We start from the raw sequence: 21,161 nt of genomic DNA, 5'->3' as shown, positions 1-21,161 counted from the left end.
TGGACAAAAAATGAATAAAAAAAGCAAATTAAATAAAGTAGAAAATTGAAGCAATTCAAAAGACTGTATCGGACCGATGATTAAAAGTGACCCATTGTGGTTGAAAGCGTGGCTTACTGCCTGAATCAACCAAGGGTGGTATGATGGTCCACATAGTGAGATAAATTCCTACACATAAAAGTTTAAAAAATCTTTTGCAACGTGTTTTGTGAGATAAGTGTGGTTCGTTGCACAATACTTATTAACTGTTTCTGTATAGTGGGGTTCCATAGCATCCCCAATCAAAGACTGTCATTCTAACAGCTATGCTAAGGAAGGTTATAAAAAGAGGTGTAATACCTTGGGTAATTGTCAATAAAGGCTCCTGCATCTATTGCCCAAGGTGGTGGAATGGATTACAAATTGGTTGACTGACAGACAACAGCAAGTAGTGCAAATGGAACCTGCTCTGAGGAGAGAAGTGATAAGTGGAGTGTCTCAAGAATCGGTTCTGGAGCTAGTTCTGCTCAATATCTTTGTGAGCGTTATAGTGGACGGATTAAAAGATAAAGTTTGTCTCTTTACAGATGACACTATGGGGTCATTTATAAAGTCGCAATATAGAGGTCCTGCTCAGCTCCAGGCCCCCACTTCTTACCTTTGGTAAAAATATGGCTAAACAAAAAGTAGTATGGTTTTCTTTGATCCCTCCAATGCAATTTACCCCGGGCAGTTCTGTGTTCAACACGGTAAGGACATCTTGGCTGGCTAATGGCCTCAAAACCGCAGCTCCAGGCAAAAGAGAAGAGCAAGACAGTGAGTCAGAAAATGGCGACTCTTCTCAGTGCTCTGCCATTGCCAACAGTGCTAGGATCCCAAGGGAGCAGAAGTGGCAGAGGCAGTAGGGGCAGCCTTAGAGACTAAATTTGATAAAGTATACAACAAATTTGACTAAGTATTTGCACTTCTAGCTGACTAGACCAAATGAATTCCGAAAATAAAGTCACGTATCTCTGGCCTGGACAATCAGGTACCTGTTTAGAGGCAGAGACAGAAATGCTGAAAACTGTGACCAAAAGGTGACCAAAACAGATGACCTAGAGAAGGAATCTTATATTTATTGGCCTACCAGAAAATATCCACCATGACGAGCTATCAGAGGTCCTAGAAGAATGGATGCCACATGTATTAAAGCTGGTTTAAAAACAAGGTGACCTTCGTATTGAAAGGACTCACCATCTAGATTCGTGGTTTATCCAGAAAGCCAAGCCGCGTCCCATTATTGCGAAACTAGTGAACTCAGCGCACAAAATGGATAGAATGCAGGCATATCATAAAAGTCAGAAAATTGATTATGAAGGAGAGTTGATCTTGGTTTTCCAGGACTACTCAGCATCAGTTACAGGTAAAAGAAAAGCTTTTGTGCCAGGCTGATGGAACAGAAAATCCAGTTTATGCTGCAGTATCCCACGAAACTATGGGTCACTTACAAGAACAAAGCTGTGATTATATGATTTGGTGGATGGAGCTACAGCCTTCTTGGACTCACTGGCCCCAGAGAAGGTCGGCTGAACAAGAGTACCTGCAACGAGAAGGTTTGGAAACCAGATGTAAAATGGACAGCAGACCTGGGAAAGTGGTACGCTGACTATGAGACAGTGAAAGTTGGCCTTTGGAATCAGTTGCCTACATGTCTGGTCCCATTACACAACTGTTAGAACTATTTTTTTTTTTTTTTGGTTAGTTAAAACACCTACAGGGAAACCGCATGAATTCAACTGTCCTGATTAAGATGGTCAGCATTTCTGTTGCACTTTGGAAGAATTTGGACTGCAGTCACGCAAATACACAGAATTAATTACACTAATATTAAATTCACCAGAGGATTAATGTTCAAATCCGTGTGGCATGAAAAATAGACAATGAGAACATTTCAAAAACTTTTACTTTCATGACCATGTCACAAATATATATATTTTTTTCTGTCTTCTTTCTTTTTCTGAATAGAAAGGGTGGGAGGTGGGGGTTCCCACATGTAGGGAAGAATGCTATGAAATGGTTGGAGAGTGGGAGATGAGGGTTCTGGGGAAGGAGATCAAGTGAAGGGGGTGGGGGAGAATTAGGAGGGGGAGGAAGATGGGGGAAAGAGGGGGAAGGAGGGGTGGGAGAATAGGGAGTTGGCAAAGAGAATGGACAACTGGCGCTTTTCAAAAGGGTTTATGTCTAGTTTTGATATGTTGGAATGCAGGTCCAAATCCAAGTTGGGAGGCTTGGATTTGGAATTGGGAAGATTCACTGAAAGTTTGACATCAGTGGATCATGATGAGTTAAAGAAATGGCTCACGCATTAATAAGATATTGCCACTTGGAATGTATCAGGGATAGGATCCGTTTACAAACGGTATAAAATATTGCAATTTTTACGACATCAGAAGGTGCATATTGCAAGAAATTCATTTGGATGAAGCAGAGCATAAGATATTGCATCAGGCATGGATTGAGGAAGTTTACTCATCTCAATCCTAAACAAAACAGCGGGAGTAGCTAGATTGATAGGAAAACAGGTTCCTTTTCAAGTTACTAAAATTCTAACAGACCCCAAGCACAGATTTTTACTGGTAATGGGAAGTTTACTTGGTCAAACAGTAACAATATGTAATGTATATGGCCCCAACTCATACATTCTTTTTTTGTGAAATTGGTAGAATTACTGGTGAATAACACCCAAGGTCTCCTCCTGGTAGGAGGGAACTTTAATTGTGTCCATGATCCAGCATTGGACAGATCCTGTGGTACTAGTTTGGTGAGTTAAATTAGAACAAAAGGGGTCTCTTATGTATGTGATAACTTGGACCGAGATGATGTCTGTTGAACATTGTGCCCACTCGACAAAGAATACATGCATATTTCTAGAGCACATGGAATACACTCGCACATAGATTATCTGCTGATGGAGGAAATTAATTCTGAAGAGTTGAGAATGTAGAAATAGGACCCCTGGAGTTTTCAGATCACTCACCAGTATGGTTAGATTTGGAAGGTTTCTGCTCCCCAGAGTCGAGAATGTCATGGAGGTTCCCTAGGTATTTTTATAGAGACCCAGGTTTCCGAGAGTAATTGTCAAAAAAATGGTCAGAATTTATAAATTTCAATGAAGCCCATGGAGCCACACCCACCCTTTTTTGGGAAACAGCTAAGGCGGTACTGAGGAGAGACATCATTTCTTTTGTGGCAGCTAGGAAAAAAGAAATGTTGAGGGAAATTTCACAGTTGGAAAGACAATTAAAAATAATCATAAAAGCCTATGAAACTATCTCAATGCCAATTAGTAAAGCCTGGTTTGTAGAAGTTCAGACAGCACTTAACTCTTTACTGCATAGAAAAGCATTGAAGTCTTTCCTATATTATAAAGCAAGATTTTACCAGTAAGGTAATAAACAAGGGAGGATGCTTGCAAATCTAACAAGGAATTGGGGAGGGATAAAGTACATTAAGGCTTTGAGAGATAATTCAGGGAGGATTAAAAATTCCACTAAAGATATTTGCACCATATTTAGATCATTCTATGAGGAACTTTATAAAGCATCCCCAGTCAACAAGGTAAAAATAGACGAATTCATCTAGCTACTATGAATCTACCGAAATTGACTGTCCAAAAGGAGGCATTCTCTAAAAGAAGAGAATTCACGAAGCACAGCTTCTTAAAGCACTGGAACCAGATGGCATCCAGGGGAATTTTTCAAGTTAATGGATGAGAGAATTTTGGTGCACCTGGGGGAGATGTATGAGGACTTAATTGAAAAGGGACATTTTCCTTGATCTCCTAACATGGCTTTTATAACCATTTTACCCAAAGCAGGAGGTTACCTTCTAACATCTGGGTTGTACAGACCTATCTCTCTTTTAAACTTTGAAGTAAAGCGGTTAGCAAAGATCATGTCAGATAGGTTGGCCCATATTTTACCATCTTCGATTGGGGCAGAGCATGTGGGCTTTGTGAAAGGGAGAAATTTGATCTTTAACGTGCATAAAGTATTTGCCTTAATAGAAATTAGCAACAGACAAAGGCTGCCACCCTTGCTTCTTAGTTTTGATGCTGAAAAAGCATTTGATCGTGTTGATTAAATGTTTATGTATGCAGTCCTTAAAGAGGTGGGCATAGAGGGCTACTTCTGTCACGTAATAGAATTTCTTTATAGTAGACCAGTAGCCTCAGTGTTAACAAATGTAGCACAATCAGAGATCTTCAAACTCCAGAGAGACACCCAACAGGGCTGTCTTATGTCCCCCATTATTCCTTCTTTCGTTAGAGCTGCTTTTTAAAAAAGATTAAGGAGAATAAAGCCATAGAGGGAATCCATTTTGGAAAGAGCAATGCCCCAACTTTTAAGATTTCGGCATTTGCAGATGATATTCTTGCTCATATAATGAAAGTGGGTATGTCTTTACCGGTTTTATTGGAGGAGTTCGATAAATATGGTACCCTAGCTGGCTGGAAAAAAACGTAGGCACTGCCAATGATAGATGAAGTTAGGAATTATGAGGGAACACTTTCCCAATAAGTTGGGCCCAGAAGTCCTTTTTTTTTTTTTTTTTTTTTTTAAATTTTTATTTTTATTCATTTTCATCTACATTTAAGTAATCACTCTTACTTCCAACAAAAAATAGAGATACATAAGCATATGTTTAAAACACAATCACATCATGAAAAAATCTTCAGCAATATCCACAAGAAAATACTCTACAAATGGTCTTTAAGCATATCGGGGTAGATTTTAAGAAAGTGCGCCTTTGCGTACTTTTGTTGGCGCACCAGGCGCAAACAAAAGTACGCTTGATTTTAGTAGATACGCGGGTAGCCGATGTCGTGTAGCCGGCACGCGCCGAGCCATGCAGCCTGCCGCCATTCCCTCCAAGGCCGCTCCAAAATCGGAGCGGCCTCGGAGGGAACTCGCTTTCGCCCTCCCCTCACCTTCCCCTCCCTTCCTCTATCTAACCCACCCCCCCCCCCCGGCCCTATCTAGACCCCCCCTACCTTTGTCGGGGGATTTACGCCTCCCGGAGGGAGAAGTAAATCCCCGCGCGCCAGCGGGCCGCTAGCGCGCCGAGACGCAACCTGGGGGCGGTTCCGGAGGGCGTGGCCACGCCCCCGGACCGCCCCGGGCCGAAACCACGCCCCCGGGCCCGCCCCCGAAACGCCGCGCCGATCCGACACGCCCACGACACGCCCCCCTCGAAAAACCCCGGGACTTACGCGAGTCCCGGGGCTCTGCGCGCACCAGTAGGCCTATGGAACATAGGCGCACCGGCGCGCAAGGCCCTGCTCGCGTAAATCCGGGTGGATTTACGCGAGCAGGGCTTTTAAAATCCGCCCCATAATCTATATTATTCATATACCCATGTCCCCCACAATAAAGGAAATAAAGTAACAGCTGGTGGGGGGCAGAAATCCTGGGAGTTAACAAAGAAAATAGTAAGGAAACAGGCTGTATATCCAAACCTATATATCATGTACTTTCAAGGACTAGATTGTTACTAAGGATTGGGTAGTTATGGTCCTAGCATTTATAAAGGATTTAAGTTGCTCTGGAATAAAGAAAATGAAGGATTCCTCATTCGCTCTAACAAGGCATTTACAAGGATATCTCAATGTAAAATTATAACCAAGAGCTATCACTTGGGACTTTGAAGCCAAAAATTCACGGCGTCTCTCCTGTGTGACACGAGTGAGGTCAGGATAAATTCTGACCTGCTGAGTAAAGAAACTAGCTGATAAATTTTTAAAATATCTTTGCATTATTTGACTTAAATCAGCTTCATTAAAGAAAGTCACAATCAGGGTTCCCCGTTCATAGACATCTTCCGCAGAACTTTCCAGAAACTGCGTTAGATTCTCTAATATCTCAGGCTGTTTTTGGTTATTTCTTGTACTAGTAGATATTGGTACAAAAGACAGCTTATTCACTACCGGTACATTTTGTTCTTCAAATCTTAACACTTCTACCATAAACGTTTTCAAAGTTATAAGCAAGTCTTGACCTAAGATTCTAGGAAAATTTAACAAACGCAAGTTTAACCTTCTATTAAAATTTTCCAGTTGTTCTAATCTCCGATTTTGATAATTAATATCTTTTATCAGTTTTACCACACAGTCTGAGTTTTTAGATGTTAAAGATTCTGTTTTTCCAATCTGTTCTTTAAATCCAGAAGACTGCTCCTCCATTTTCTCTTCCAGTACTTCCATCTTTTTCTTTACACGCTTCAATTCTGTCCCTTGTTCCTTATGACACTGGCCTAAAGTGGCCATTAAATCCCATAACGCTTCCAGCGTTACAACCTCAGGTTTAGGTGGAATATGAAAAGACTCACCCATATCTTCTAAATGGGTCAAGTCGTTTTCCTCCCTTGCTGTTTCTGGCATTCCTGTCGCTCCAGCCGAGGTTCCAGATTCACTGTCCGGCGTTGAAGTCAGGAAACATGCCCCAGCTCCGACGCTGTCCGACGCTGTTCCGACCGCGACTGTGCTAAGGTCTGCCCGAGTAAGACCGCTCTCAAGCTCCCACCATCCGGAGTCGCAGATTCGATGTCATCCAACGGCGCCCCGGGCTTGGGAGAGGAGCCAGTCAATCTCAGGACCGGAGGAGGTTGAAGGTACGGAGGGCTCAGAGTCACCTCCCCTGGTGATTCCCTCGCTCCCTCGAGGTTACTCACAGCGGGGAATTCGCCCTCCTTTTCAGTGTTTGGAGTGGAATGGTAGGATGTTATCAATCTCTGGGAAGAGGGCATAGCAGCTTCGGTGGGATATAAGCGTACTTTGCCCTTTCTTTTAGGAGGCATCTTCGAAGAAACATAAACACACAGTGAGAGAGCGTTCTTCCGATCCAGCTTAGTCAGCCGCCATCTTGCCCCCCGGACCTCCTGGAAAGCTCTGCTTTAAAGGTTGTAGAGTGAAGTGTAAGCTGCACTGGTTCAGGAAGCCTCGAGTCTTCTGGAGTTCTCCGGAGAATCGAACAGGCGCCACTAGTGGAACAGCTGATTTTAAAGTTATCTCTGGTAACTGGTTTTCTTGTATAGAAGCTGTGCTTTGTGCCGTTTGTGTATGAAGCTGGTGAAAGGCTGCAGTAAGTTTCTCCAGGGTTTCTTGCTGTTCTGAAAGGCGTTGAGCCACGCCCGGTATAGCCTGCAAGGCAGAAAGGTGAACCGGTTCCATGGGCTACAAACATCCAATACCTTGAGCTGAATCCCCAGGAGTACTGCTTCTCCAATTCTTTTCTTAAAGGCTGACTTCAATTTTAAGCTTCTCCAATTCTTTTCTTGAAGGCAGAATTCACTGGAGTTAAAGAAAACAAACTAAAGCCAGATTCACTGAAGTTAAATGTGTTACAATATTTTCAGCCAGATTCACTGGAGTTAATTGTGTTTCAATATTTTCAGCCAGATTCACTGGAGTTAGCAATCTGTTACGCTCTCCTTCTCCAAAAGGGAGGAGCTAGCAATCTGTTATGCTCACCTCCTCCAGAGGGGAGGAGTTAGTAATCTGCTGTCACTCACTCCGCCAGGAGGGCGATGTTGGCAAGCTGTTCTGCTGTGCTCCTGAAAGGGGAAGAAATAGCGATATGACATGACCTGCTCCTCCAGAGGGGAGGAGTTAGCTATCTGTAATTCTGTTAGCGAACTGCTGTTAGATACTCCTGTAAGGAAAGGAAGTAGCAAGCTGTATAATCTGCTAAGGAGTAGCAATCTGTTATGGATCAACTCTCCAAGGAAGAGGAGTTGGCAATAGGAATATAGTACTTCGCTATTGAGATAGCAGTCTATCATTCCCCCCGCTATGGAGTAGCAATCTGTATATATATATAAGCTGCTGGCAAGTCTCAGAGAAAGAGGAGCAGCTGTCTATATAATACTTCCGTGAGCGGAGTCAGTGATCTGTAGTGGTTGGCTCCCACAAAGTGATAATAGTGAAAGGAATGACCACTTGGAGGAAATGATGAATCCCTGGGCTGATGGCAGATGACAGCGCCCTCAGGAGGAGATCCTGAGAGGAACCACCGGCTAGGCTAGAATATGAGATAAACACAATAGTTCTTTATTACACTGGAAGCTGGACCACCAGAGGTGGCAGTAGTGAGTCGCTGTGTCCGGCAAGGCTGAAGTCCTTCTAATACTGGAATATAATCTCTGGGTCGCTGAGCTGTAGAAAGGGACTAGAAGTAGTGAGTAGACAGGGTATACTGGATACAAGATGGTACACTCACAATAGTAGATGTCTGCAATGGTCTCTATGCCACAGAGCATCTTCAGTACATTCAGGAACAGGAGCCGTAGGCGAGCACTAGTACCCACAAACAGTCTGTAATAAGAACTCACAATTGTTGTATATGAAATGGCTTCTAAAGTAGAAGAGAGTCTGTAGTAGATTCTAGGAACGTGGACCCTCGTGGAGCAAGTACCGGTTCCTATCTGCAATCTTGCCAATGTAACTCGATCTCTGTACCTGCGATAACGTCTTGGATGGAAGGGAGTCTTCAGAGCAATAGGAAAGTAGGCCCTCATGAAGCGAGTACCGATTCCTATGTAATAGAATTCACTGTGTTCACGTCCGCGATCGCTTCCAGGAGTGAGGAATCTTCCGAGTGTTCTGGCAATCTGAAATCAAGAAGAGAGAGTGGAGCCCCCATGGAGCGGGTACTCCTGGTAAGTTTGAAAAGGCCGCGCAGTGGGGATGGGTTCCCCAGCTGACTCGGATCATTGTTGCAAGAATCGTGGACTGCCGAAGCAAGTCCCGTTGGATTTCCTTGCTAATTCGTTAGAGGTTAGCAAACAAAGACCTTTTAAAGTGCAGATGGATGACGTCGCTACGGGGGAACGCCCCCGAGGTTCACGCCCATGCTGGTACAAAGTCTGGAGCGTGCGCGTGCGCCCTTACGTCATCTGGAACATGGCGGATCCGTAGCATCAGGCCAGCCCAGGGGAACCGGGACCAAGAGGCGGAGAGAAGCCATGGCTGCACTGTCCGTCAGAGCCGAAGGGAGTCGCATCCAGGTAAAGAGGGTGTTGCGATCCCGGGGCAGCCCCGGGATTGGCACTTACTTCGCCGCGGTCCCGATCCGGTCCCCCACGCCCCGGGGCTGCAGGGACCCCGACTGCAACGTCCCCAACGCGTGGCCAGCTCTCCCGGGCCTGCAGGGCCCTCAGGCACCGCGTCTCGGCCTCTCCCCCGCTGTCGGCGTTCCCCGCGGTTGGCTCCGCCCCCCTAGGCCCACGCGCGCGTCTTTGCCCTACTCTTAAAGGGCCCAGCGCGGGAAAAGCCCGAATCAGCCATTCCCTGCCTTGCAACGAGGTTCCCAGGTGTCCCCTGCTTCCAGTTGCTGTTTCCTGTTCCGTCTGATCTCCTGTGTTTCCTGACTCTGGTCTGGCTTACGGCGATTCTCGGCTTCTGACTCTGGACCGGCTTACGACTACTCTTGGCTTCTGATCCTGGTATGGCTTTTGGTGTTCCCTCTGGCTCTGGACCTCGGACTGGCTTACGACGTCTCCTGGCTCTCGGACCCCACTTTGGCTGACAACGATCCTTTGGCTTCTGATCCCGGACTGGCAAGCGACGATCCCCTGGTACACGACTCCGGCCTGGTGAGCAACAACCTTGGACTCCGTCTGACTCCGCCCCCGCGGGCTCTCCTAAGTCCCAGCGGCCAAACTCCTACGAGCTCCTCTCGGGGGAGGCTCGGCTTCCAGGGCGAAGACCACCTCACCACTGTACCAGCTCCACAGTTCCTTCTTTCCTTGCCACGGCCCTTGGTCGCATAGGGCCTTCCAGGATCGCCTTCCAGCCACTCTCAGCTCCGTCCTTGCCGCCTTCCGATCGGGACCTCCGCTATCACCCTACTCAGTGGCTCACCATCTGGTTCCGATCGGTCCAAGGGTCCACGAATTCTACAGATTGCAAGGCCATGGACCCGGCGGATCTTGCCGGTCTAAAGGCTATCCCAGGCATAGCCCAGAAGCTACAGCAATAGCAATCCTGCCTCGACACCCTGATGTCAGCCGTCCAACGCTTGGCGGATCGCGTGGAGGGGACTTCCGCAGCTCATCCCGCAGCATCCACGTCTCAGGTCAACCCGGGCTCTTCTGTCCCAGTACAGATGCCAGCGCCCCCTAGGTACTTGGGAGATCCGAAGGCGTGTCGGGGATTCCTCAACCACTGCTATATTCGCTTCGACCTCCTGCCGGCGCAGTTCACCACGGATCAGTCTAAGACGACTTACATAATTTCCCTCTTGGATGGGAAACCTTTGGCTTGGGCTTCCTCCCTGTGGGAGCGCCAAGACCCCTGCTTGAATAACCTCGTGCAGTTTGTCAAGGCTTTCCGGCGGATCTTTGACGAACCTTCCCGGGCTTCCACAGCCGCCTCAGAGCTCCTCCAGCTGAAGCAAGGCAATCGCCCCCTCGAGGAATTTGCAATGGAGTTCCAGACCTTGGCCACCGAGCTGGCCTGGGGGGAGGATAGTTTGCATGGAATATTCCTCGAGGCTCTTTCCCCCCGGCTCCAGGATGAACTTGCGGCTCGGGACCTCCCAGACGACCTTCAGGAGCTGATAGAACTGGCTGGACGCGTGGATCGGCGCATCCAGCGCCGTTTTAGAGAGAGAAAGGCCACCCAGGGACAGCCTGCTCGGCGAACCACGCCACCTCGGGTTCGAGCTTCGCCTCCTGCGGCAGCTGCTTCCCCGCCTGAAGAACCCATGCAGTTGGGCCGGGGTCCTCTCTCGGCCGAGGAGCGGAGGCGTCGGCGCTCGCAGGGCTTATGCCTTTACTGCGGTGGTGCAGGACACTTTCTGGCTCGCTGCACAGCGCGTCCGGGAAACGCCCGAACCTAGGGTCTAGTGGGGAGTTGACTCTAGGCAGTATCTCTCCGGACTCCCCATGTACTGTTCCAGCTAAACTCTGTCTTCCTGGAGGGGGTTTCGATACCCTGGCACTCCTCGACTCCGGGTCCGGGGGGAATTTTATCCTCCGAGACCTGGCGCAACAACTACAACTCAAAGTTGTGCCTCAGGAACCACCCTTGCGAGTATCGTCCATCCAGGGGACACCCCTCCCAGGAACCATAGCTACTCATACGACTCCGCTTCAGCTTCAGGTGGGTCTTCTTCATAAAGAGGAGATCTCTTTCCTCATTCTTGAGAGGTCCATTCACCCACTCGTCCTTGGACTGCCCTGGCTAAGAAAACATTCTCCGGTGATCGACTGGTCCTCTCTCCAGATCACATCGTGGGGTCCAGGCTGTGCCCGCCATTGTCTTCCTGCTCGCCCGCTACAGATGCTTCCGCTCCTGGCCACTCCTCTGACAGTGCCACCCCAGTACCAGTCTTTCCAGGATGTCTTTTCCAAGGAGAAGGCAGAGTTACTCCCAGAGCATCGCCCGTTCGATTGCGCATTCGACTTGCTCCCGGACACCACGCCTCCTCGGGGGAGAGTATATCCTCTGTCCTTACCCGAGACCAAGGCTATGTCCGCCTACATTAAAGAGAACCTGGATCGAGGGTTCATCAGACCGTCTAACTCTCCGGCTAGAGCCGGCTTCTTCTTCGTGGCCAAAAAGGATGGGTCTCTTCGGCCCTGTATTGATTACCGGGGCCTGAACCAGATTACCCGACGAGACCGCTATCCATTACCTCTGATTCCGGAGCTCCTGGATCGCCTGCAAGGAGCTCGCATTTTTACCAAGCTGGACCTTAGAGGGGCATACAACCTCGTACGAATCCGACCAGGCGACGAGTGGAAGACCGCCTTTAATACCAGGGACGGCCATTACGAGTACCTCGTCATGCCCTTCGGTCTCTGCAACGCTCCAGCGGTGTTCCAAAACCTAATGAACGAGGTGCTACGTGACCTCTTGTACTCATCAGTCATTGTTTACCTTGACGACGTGTTGATTTACTCCCGGAACCTCGAGGAACATCGGCAGCATGTACGACAGGTTTTGCTAAAGCTGAGGGAAAACCAACTGTATGCGAAATTGGAGAAATGCCAGTTTGAGGAAGAATCTCTGTCCTTTCTGGGATACATTGTATCCTCTACCAGCTTCCGCATGGATCCTGAGAAGGTTGCTGCCATCCGGAACTGGCCCCAGCCTGTGGGAGTGAAGGCTATCCAACGGTTCTTAGGCTTCGCCAACTTCTACCGCCACTTTATTCCGCACTACTCCTCCCTGGTGGCGCTATTAACGGCCCTCACGCGCAAGGGCGCCGATGCACGAAATTGGTCTTCAACCGCCGTCCAGGCCTTCCAGGATCTCAAAGAGGCCTTTCTGCAGGACACTTGCCTCCGACACCCGGATCCCCTACGTCCGTTCGTTGTGGAAGTGGATGCCTCCAACGTGGCCGTGGGAGCCGTCCTGTCCCAAGTCTCCAAAGACGGGAAAACCCGGCCATGCTCCTACTTCTCCCGAAAGTTTTCGCCTGCTGAGAAAAACTACGGCATTGGAGACAAGGAGCTACTGGCCATTAAGCTGGCCTTCGAAGCTTGGCGTCAATGGCTAGAAGGGGCCCAACATCCCATCGTGGTTTACACAGACCACAAGAACCTTGAATACTTGTCCCATGCACAGAGGCTCAATCCGCGGCAAGCACGCTGGTCCCTCTTCTTCAGTAGGTTCGATTTTGTTCTCCGATATCGGCCAGCAGCCAAGAATACTAGGGCAGATGCCCTCTCACGTGTTTCTGAGAGTGAGGACGGCCCCAACCCTCCTCAATACATTCTGGATCCGGCCAAGGTCCAACTGGCAGCCACCGAACTAGCACCGGCAGGGAGAACGGTGGTTCCTGTGCGTGCCCGAAGGAGGGTCCTAGCATGGGCACACGATTCTTTGACGGCGGGGCACCCCGGGGTAGCCCGGACTCTCCAGCTTCTGACTGAGTTCTATTGGTGGCCGAGGGTAAAGGAGGATGTCCGCCTTTACGTCCAGTCCTGTCCCACATGTGCGCAGCAAAAACCTCTGCCTGGTCGCCCCTGGGGACTCCTTCAGCCACTCCCTGTACCCGCGGAGCCGTGGACCCACATCTCCACAGACTTCATCGTCGAGTTGCCCGCGTCACAAGGGAAAACGGTGGTCTGGGTCACGGTTGACCGCTTTTCTAAGATGGCTCATTTTGTGCCACTAGCCAAACTACCCACGGCTCCTGAGTTGGCAGAACTCTTCGTCCATCATTTCCGCCTACACGGTTTGCCTCAGCATATCACCTCAGACCGTGGGCCCCAGTTCACGGCCAAGTACTGGCGGGCACTCTGCAAGAAGTTTGGGATTCAGGTAGACCTGACCACGGCATTCCACCCCCAGGGCAATGGCCAAGTGGAACGCACAAACCGAACCCTGAAAACGTTTCTCCGCGCTTTTGTAGGGGAGCAGCAGGACAACTGGGTGGCTCTCCTCCCCTGGGCCGAGTTCTCTTACAACCGACATCGACACTCTGCCACGCAACAGTCTCCCTTCAAGATGGTTTATGGAAAGGTCCCCAAGCCACCACTACCGTTATCTGTCTCCACCTCCTCGCCAGCGGCGCAACTGACGGCCAGCCAGATTCAGCAGCTTTGGCACTCCACGCAAGAGAAGCTCTGCCACACCGCCGCACGCTTCAAGGCTTACGCGGACAAGTCTCGGCGACCCGCTCCGGTATTTCTGCCTGGTTCCAGGGTGTGGCTCTCTACCAAGAACATCCAGCTCAGGATTCCCTCCATGAGACTAGCTCCTCGCTACATCGGGCCCTTCCGGGTAGCCGAACGGGTTGACGCGGTTTCCTACCGCTTACGTCTTCCATCTACCCTTCGGATACACGACGTCTTCCACGTTTCTCTCCTCAAGCCAGTGGTCCTCTCTCGTTTTCGACCTCTGCCTCCGGAGCCTTCCGAGATTGCTTCCGATCCTGGGACCACGTACACGGTGAAAGAGGTCTTGGACGTTCGGTTCCGTCGTCATCGCTGGGAGTATCTTCTCTCCTGGGAAGGATACGGTCCTGAAGAGAACTCGTGGGAGCCCTCGGCCCATATTCTGGATAAGGATCTCCTTCGCCAATTTCATGTGGCACATCCGGATAAGCCGCGGCCCCCCGGGAGGGGGCGTAGGAGGGGGGGGTACTGTTGCGATCCCGGGGCGGCCCCGGGATCGGTACTTACTTTGCCGCGGTCCCGATCCGGTCCCCCATGCCCCGGGGCTGCAGGGACCCCGACTGCAACGTCCCCAACGCGTGGCCAGCTCTCCCGGGCCTGCAGGGCCCTCAGGCACCGCGTCTCGGCCTCTCCCCCGCTGTCGGCGTTCCCCGCGGTTGGCTCCGCCCCCCTAGGCCCGCGCGTGCGTCTCTGCCCTACTCTTAAAGGGCCCAGCGCGGGAAAAGCCCGAATCAGCCTTGGATGACGTCAGACGCTGCAGGGCTACTTAAGCCCTGCAGCTGCAGCCATTCCCTGCCTTGCAACGAGGTTCCCAGGTGTCCCCTGCTTCCAATTGCTGTTTCCTGTTCCGTCTGATCTCCTGTGTTTCCTGACTCTGGTCTGGCTTACGGCGATTCTCGGCTTCTGACTCTGGACCGGCTTACGACTACTCTTGGCTTCTGATCCTGGTACGGCTTTTGGTGTTCCCTCTGGCTCTGGACCTCGGACTGGCTTACGACGTCTCCTGGCTCTCGGACCCCGCTTTGGCTGACAACGATCCTTTGGCTTCTGATCCCGGACTGGCAAGCGACGATCCCCTGGTACACGACTCCGGCCTGGTGAGCAACAACCTTGGACTCCGTCTGACTCCGACCCCGCGGGCTCTCCTAAGTCCCAGCGGCCGAACTCCTACGAGCTCCTCTCGGGGGAGGCTCGGCTTCCAGGGCGAAGACCACCTCACCACTGTACCAGCTCCACAGTTCCTTCTTTCCTTGCCACGGCCCTTGGTCGCATAGGGCCTTCCAGGATCGCCTTCCAGCCACTCACAGCTCCGTCCTTGCCGCCTTCCGATCGGGACCTCCGCTATCACCCTACTCAGCGGCTCACCATCTGGTTCCGATCGGTCCAAGGGTCCACGAATTCTACAGAGGGTGGAGTGAGGGGCGAGAAGAGGCACGAACGCAACATGGACTTCAATGCAAATTGTGCTGATGGCACTGGTGCCAATGCGCCAAACTTTGAATGTTTATGGTTTTTGGAATCGAACTCCTGTAGCTCTGGTAACTAGTGGTGCTTTTTCTTGAACCCATGACTGCAGGAATTCAACCCTGTGGCTTTTGCTTGCGCCAATGGTGGAGTTTTGGACAAGCTGCTATTCTAGCCTTTAACTGCTGAGGCAAAAGAAGCAGCACTGCAGGAGGAGTATCTACTGTGACTCCTTCGATATTTATGTAGCTCCTCAATATGATGAGCTCTGGACCATTGCAAACACAGAGACATCCTACCACAGGTATAAGAGTTTTTCTGGTCATGCTGCAGGCCCAGGCAGATAGAACTAAGCTCATGGCCTTTGGTAATGAACATTACCTTTCCACAGACACACTGCTTGAAACTACTCACTGTTGGCTCCTTTTTCTGGGACATATCAAGGCAGCTAGGTCTCTTAGTAAGGACCGCAACTTCTCTTTTTCAGTGGTAACCTTTTTTTTGTTTAGCATTGAAAAGTGCTTTAAGGGGGCTGCCAAGGCAGCGAGGGAACAAAAAAAGACGAATTAGACAAAAATGAAGTTTGTGAAAAAATTCTGAGGAAAGAGAGTACACATCTGTACTAGGACTCAGACAAAAAATGACTGAGGAGGCTTATGAGGCAATGCCCATGTGGGTACTCCCGCACATGCTCAGTAGAGCTCAAAGCTCTATTATCACGGTGAGATAAATCCGTTTGGTGTCACTGGATAACTTCACTCACCTGTAATGCCTAATTCAATCTGCTTAGCAACAGAAAACAGAGTGGACACACCTGGAATAGAGAGAATGAGAAGTGATCTAAGAAAGCTCGAGGAGTAGTTGAAGGTTTGGCATCTGGGAGTCAATAGCAAAAAAACGTATGTATGTAAAAATTTAACACAAATTGCAAACAGTCTCTATTTTTGTCATAACTACTGATATAAACTTCATATTAAAAGAACCATTATACCACACTGCAGTATATGAACTAAAAAGTTCTATGATTATACCAGTCTAGGGTCACTTTTAATCATCAGTCCCTGGTGTCCAAAGGTAAAGTGGAGATACCATCAAATCATTTCAGATTTTTTAGTCAATTTTTATCACATCTTAGTTCACACTTAACTTAGTTTAAAAAGCAGAAAATATGTGCTCGCACTGGGTAATCTGATGAAGTAAGTACTCTGTGCTTCCTTGACACAATCCAACGTGAAAAGCGCCTCATTCTATAATTCCTTCAAAACAGAATAGTACAGTGCAGGCAGCAGCAATACAAGCTTCCAACACACAGACAAATTTGTTTTGAAGGAATTATAGAATGAGTGGTCCAGAGAAAGGCAACCAAAATGGTGTGGGGCGACTTATGATAATGAAGGACCTAAATATATATACCTTGGAGGGGAGGAGAAACAGGAAAGATATGATACAGACTTAAATATATTTGAAAGGTATTAATGATGCACAAGAATCAAACCATTTTCAATGAAAAGAAAGCTATAGCACTAGGGGTCACGATATGAAACTCCAATAGGGTAGACTCAGGAACAACATCAGGAAATATTTCTTCACACAAAGGGTGGTGGACGTATGGAATGCCCTCCCGGAAGAGATAGAGAAGACAAGAATGGTAATGGAGTTCAAAAGAACGTGGAATAAACACAGAGGATCCCTAATGGCTAAAGGATGGAAATGAAGAAAAGGAGTAACCTGTATTAACTGGGATAACCTGCACAGAGTGGCAATTACTACCCTAAATGGGAAAAAAAAAACAAAAACAACCCTGCTAGGTAGACTGGATGGACCACTTGGGTCTTTTTCTGCCATTATTTACTATAAGGTCGATTTTGATTTAGCTGGAAGCCCAGAAGAGTAGAAAGAAACTGCCAAACCATAAGAAAAATAAGAAAATCTTACTCCCTCCCCACCTTCCACCCCCAACACATAGACACACTGCCTCACCTCAGAATAGGTTCAGTACAGGCAGCAGCAATGCAAGCTTCCATCACACAGACACACACTGCCCCGTCGGAGCACAGGCACGGTATAAAAGTGGCAGCACAAACTTCCCTCATATGCACAAGTGCACACTGCCTCTCCACAGAACTGACACAGCATAGGCAGCAAAAGAACAAGCTTCCCTCACACACATATACACTGGAAAACTGCCCCAGCACAGAACAGTACAACGCAAGACAGTAACAGCACAGGCTTCCCTCATAAGAACATAAGAAATTGCCATGCTGGGACAGACCAAGGGTCCATCAAGCCCAGCATTCTGTTTCCAACAGAGGCCAAAAACCAGGCCACAAGAACCTGGCAATTACCCAAACACTAAGAAGAACCCATGCTACTGATGCAATTAATAGCAGTGGCTATTCCCTAAGTAAAATTGATTAATAGCAATTAATGGACTTCTCCTCCAAGAACTTATCCAAACACATTGACCTTTGGTATTGTTTCACCCTTCTTTGAAAGGTTCATTCCTAGCAGCAAGGGTCTTTGGGAATAACTCAATGCCCGTTCCCATTCAGTAACCTGGATGTTCTACTGCTATGAAGCACTCCTGTCAACTGTAGCAACTCCTCATGAGTTTTAAGTTCCTAGAATCTTTTGGAGTAAAGGGTCAGTCTGACAAAAAACTAAATAGGCCTTGGGAGCAAACAATCCTGATGACTTTTACAACACATCTGGCCTCTAAGATAAAATATTCCCCTCCTTTGCCTGGCTCGATGGCACAGTGCTGCCATGCGGAGGGAGGAGCTTGGTTTGATTCCTGACGCAGGTCCTCCACCATCCAGCTCAGCCAGCGCTGGGAGTGCTGCAGAGGCAGCATTCATAGCCCTTAGAGGAGAAGGAGTCTTAGCCCTAGTTCAATGGCGACACCTAGTGGTTGAATTTGGAATCCGTAATTGGCAAGGCTCCTAAAGGAGCTCTGGTGCATGGCCCTCAGCTGAGGACCCATCACTGCAGTGGTTGGAGTATAGTAAGTTGGGAGGGGGTATAAAATAGGGGAACATTTTTCAGATATCTGCGAGTGAAGGTTCATGGCACCACATCCCACTACTGATTCTGAGAGAGCTGGAAGCCCAAAGGAAAAAGAAGAAATTGGTTAAAAAAAAAAAAAAAGATTGCTCTGCTAACAGATGAAGTATAGTCATTTTGCACTTTGAGTCTTAGAAAACCAGCACTCACCTGTAGGGAAGCCTTGCTTCAGCCAGCTGGGGGCTGGGCCCCCTGCATATGCCTGCTTCTCGGAGGTCTGCCTGGGAGCTTTGACTCTAGTGGAGGCCCAGGGCCTGTCTGCTCGCAGGCTCACATTTCTGGCCGTGTCTCTAGTCCAGCCTGTGCAACTCCAGGCTGCCAGGGCTAAGACAGTCAGAAGCAGGTCCATCTTCTTGCTTTTCCCCAGCAGCTGCTGCTTCTGCTTCTTTCCTCGTCTTGCTCTCTTTCCCTTCCTCCCTCACCTCTCTTAGAGGGAATGAAAGGGACTCTGAAAGCCTTCTTATGGGCCAACCCCAACCAGTTCCTGCCTCGAAAGCCCCCCGAGAGGAACTTAATTAAACATACTGTGAGCTCCCCCCATGCTCCTTCACAGTCTGATTTCTCCTCTGTATCCCTCTCCCACCCTTCTTCTATATATCCCTCCCCCCCCACACACACACAGCCATCCATTGTAAGTACCTCACATGCAGCTATTAATCCCCCTTTTAATTAAATAATGAAATAAAAAGAAATCACGCCATTATAGAATAAGCAAGTTTAGAGGTATTTATCAAACAAGGACTTTATGAAGAGGCTGGAAGCTTCTCCAGCCTCTGGCACAGTTTTCGCTTTTAAAAGTTACTGTAAGGGCACCTGGTAGGCCTCAAGGTCTGGTCACTGTGAAAGGTTCCTCTGTGTCTCTTGTGGAAATTTTTTATTTATTTATTTTTTATTTTTTATAATGCTAACAGCAACAGCCCATGTAAACATAAACGTCCTCTTCTTCCACCTCGCCAGAAGTAGCCTCCTGGAAACTGTTGCTGCTGTGTTAAGCGATGTCAAGAAACCAGCCTCAGAAATATCAACGATAAAGAGATGTTTCTGTGCAAAAAAAAAAAAAAATGCAATCCTGGCAGCAAACTGAGAGCACATTCTTAGGAATGAAAAATAGATTAAGCTCCATTCAATTAACACTTTTCCTAAGGGAAAGTGGAACTAGAAATCCAGAGATGCCATGAAGGGGGATGTGTAAGGAAGGCAGAAATGGACTCACTAAGCATGGTGACAGTATCATCAGAGACTGCCATCTTAACAAGGACAGGCTGGGAACATTTGAGTTGTGAGCACCCTGAGATTGCTATTGATTATCAGGGTGGGAAGGAGGGACAGCGAGCAAGGAATAACATGTATCAGCTTTCCTTTCTCTCTTCCATCCCCACCACCCACTAATCCACACTTTCTTTCTCTACCCCACCCCAGATCACCACCACTCCCCACCCCTGCAATCACCCCAGAATTCTTCCCTTTCCTCGCTCCCTGAGTCCAGCAATCTTTGCTTCCCCCCCCCCCCCCCCATGTCACAGGTCACTGACTTGTGCACCCTCACTCTACCCTCGTTTTAGGGAGTTCCTAGATCCTGGAACCAGAGCTGCAGACTTGAGTTGAATCTGTTGCAGGCCCTCTGCAGTTTCTGGCCACATGCTGCCTGTAGTGTGTGCTCCAGGCTTACTCCTCCTCCTGTTTCCAGGCTTTCTGAATGGAGAGGGGCTGGAGCAGTAAACAGAGAGCAATTTATGCAAATTCCCTGAATCTCCAGGGAAAATCCAGAGAGTTTCCAGGTATGGACTGGGGATATGAGTCAAATGAGGCACCTGCCCACATTCCTGCAGTGGCTGCAGTAGTAGCAAAGCACAGAAATTCAACGAGGGTCGTCTGAGACCACGCACGCTCAAAGGCCCTGTCATGGCCCCGTCCCTTTCATGGGTTTCCTAGGTAACAGGAAGCCCTGAGGGAGGGGACAGGGCCTGGCCAGGTCTTGTGAGTGCATGGGGTCTCAGATGACCCTTGCTGAATTTGCGTGCTCTCTGCTGCGGCCTGAAAAGCATCACTGGCTCCAAGGTGTTGGATCTGCCTGAGCATAGTGAGTAAAGGAAGGTGAGCAGACAGTGGTAGTGGGGGTGGAGGAAGAGGGTAGATGCTGGGGTGGGCCAGAGATGCTGGCATGGGGAGAAGAGATTAGGGTTGCCAATTGTCTGGATTTTCTCCAAACAATACAGATTTTTAGGGGGACTGGCTGGAAGCAAGGAAGAGGGCTAAAATATCTGAAAAATGTCTGGTTTTTAGCCCTCCAAATAGAACTGCAGTCCTCTTCATTGATCCTTTACTACGGCCTGTCATCTCGCTCATCTGCAGTATGCTGCTCCTCCAACATAACACACCACGGTGTTTTCATCTAAATGCTTACATAACAGCGCAGTCTCTCTCACAGCATGCAGTTCAAATGTTAGCTGTTTGAATTGTGCAGGGCTCCCTGGCCCACGCAGATCAATCAGCTAACGTTTGAACTGCACCTACAAGAGGAGCCAGAGCATGGCGGCAGGGGTGACCAGGACCTCTTGGCCAAAGGCAGGAGGAGGCAGAGAAGCGGTGGCCAGGCCCTCCCAGCCATAGAGAAAAAATGGAGGCTGCAGCGGTGGCCTGGCTCTCCCGCCTGAAGTCAGGAGACGGAGCGGCATCAGGGCCCTCCATGACTAAAGAAGAGAGCAATGTCAGCCCCAGAAAAGGAAGGGAGGAGAGCATCCCAATGCTGCGTGAACCTATGGAGGAGGCTGCTGTTGCCTACACATTCTGGTGGAAGAGAGTGAAGGGAGGAGGAAGAGAAAGAGAAAGCATGAATTTGTGGGGAGAGGGACAGTCTCTCTCTCTCTCTCTCCCCCCATCCTAACCCATGCTGGCTCACAGAGAGAACATATATGTGTATAGGTGGGGTGGAGAAAGATCATGTACATGTGTGTGTGTGTGGGGAAGAGTGCATATGTGTGTGTGAG

General features: G+C 48.9%; 1 protein-coding gene across 1 annotated transcript in view; it reads right to left on the bottom strand.

Moving 5' to 3' along the window:
• The window catches only part of LOC115098166 (extracellular matrix protein 2-like), a 127,742-nt gene extending 109,025 nt beyond the window's left edge, over nucleotides 1-18,717 (bottom strand). The window contains exon 1 of the mRNA XM_029614552.1: nucleotides 18,325-18,717. Within this exon, the coding sequence (XP_029470412.1) occupies nucleotides 18,325-18,523 (199 nt within the window). The 5' untranslated portion in view covers nucleotides 18,524-18,717. The remainder of the gene's footprint in view (nucleotides 1-18,324) is intronic.
• Between the last annotated feature and the right edge of the window lie 2,444 nt (nucleotides 18,718-21,161).

This window comes from Rhinatrema bivittatum, chromosome 1, assembly GCF_901001135.1.
Source record: "Rhinatrema bivittatum chromosome 1, aRhiBiv1.1, whole genome shotgun sequence".
NCBI lineage: Eukaryota > Metazoa > Chordata > Amphibia > Gymnophiona > Rhinatrematidae > Rhinatrema > Rhinatrema bivittatum.
Note: the sequence above shows the minus strand (reverse complement) of the source record. Positions and strands in the feature narration are given on the sequence as shown.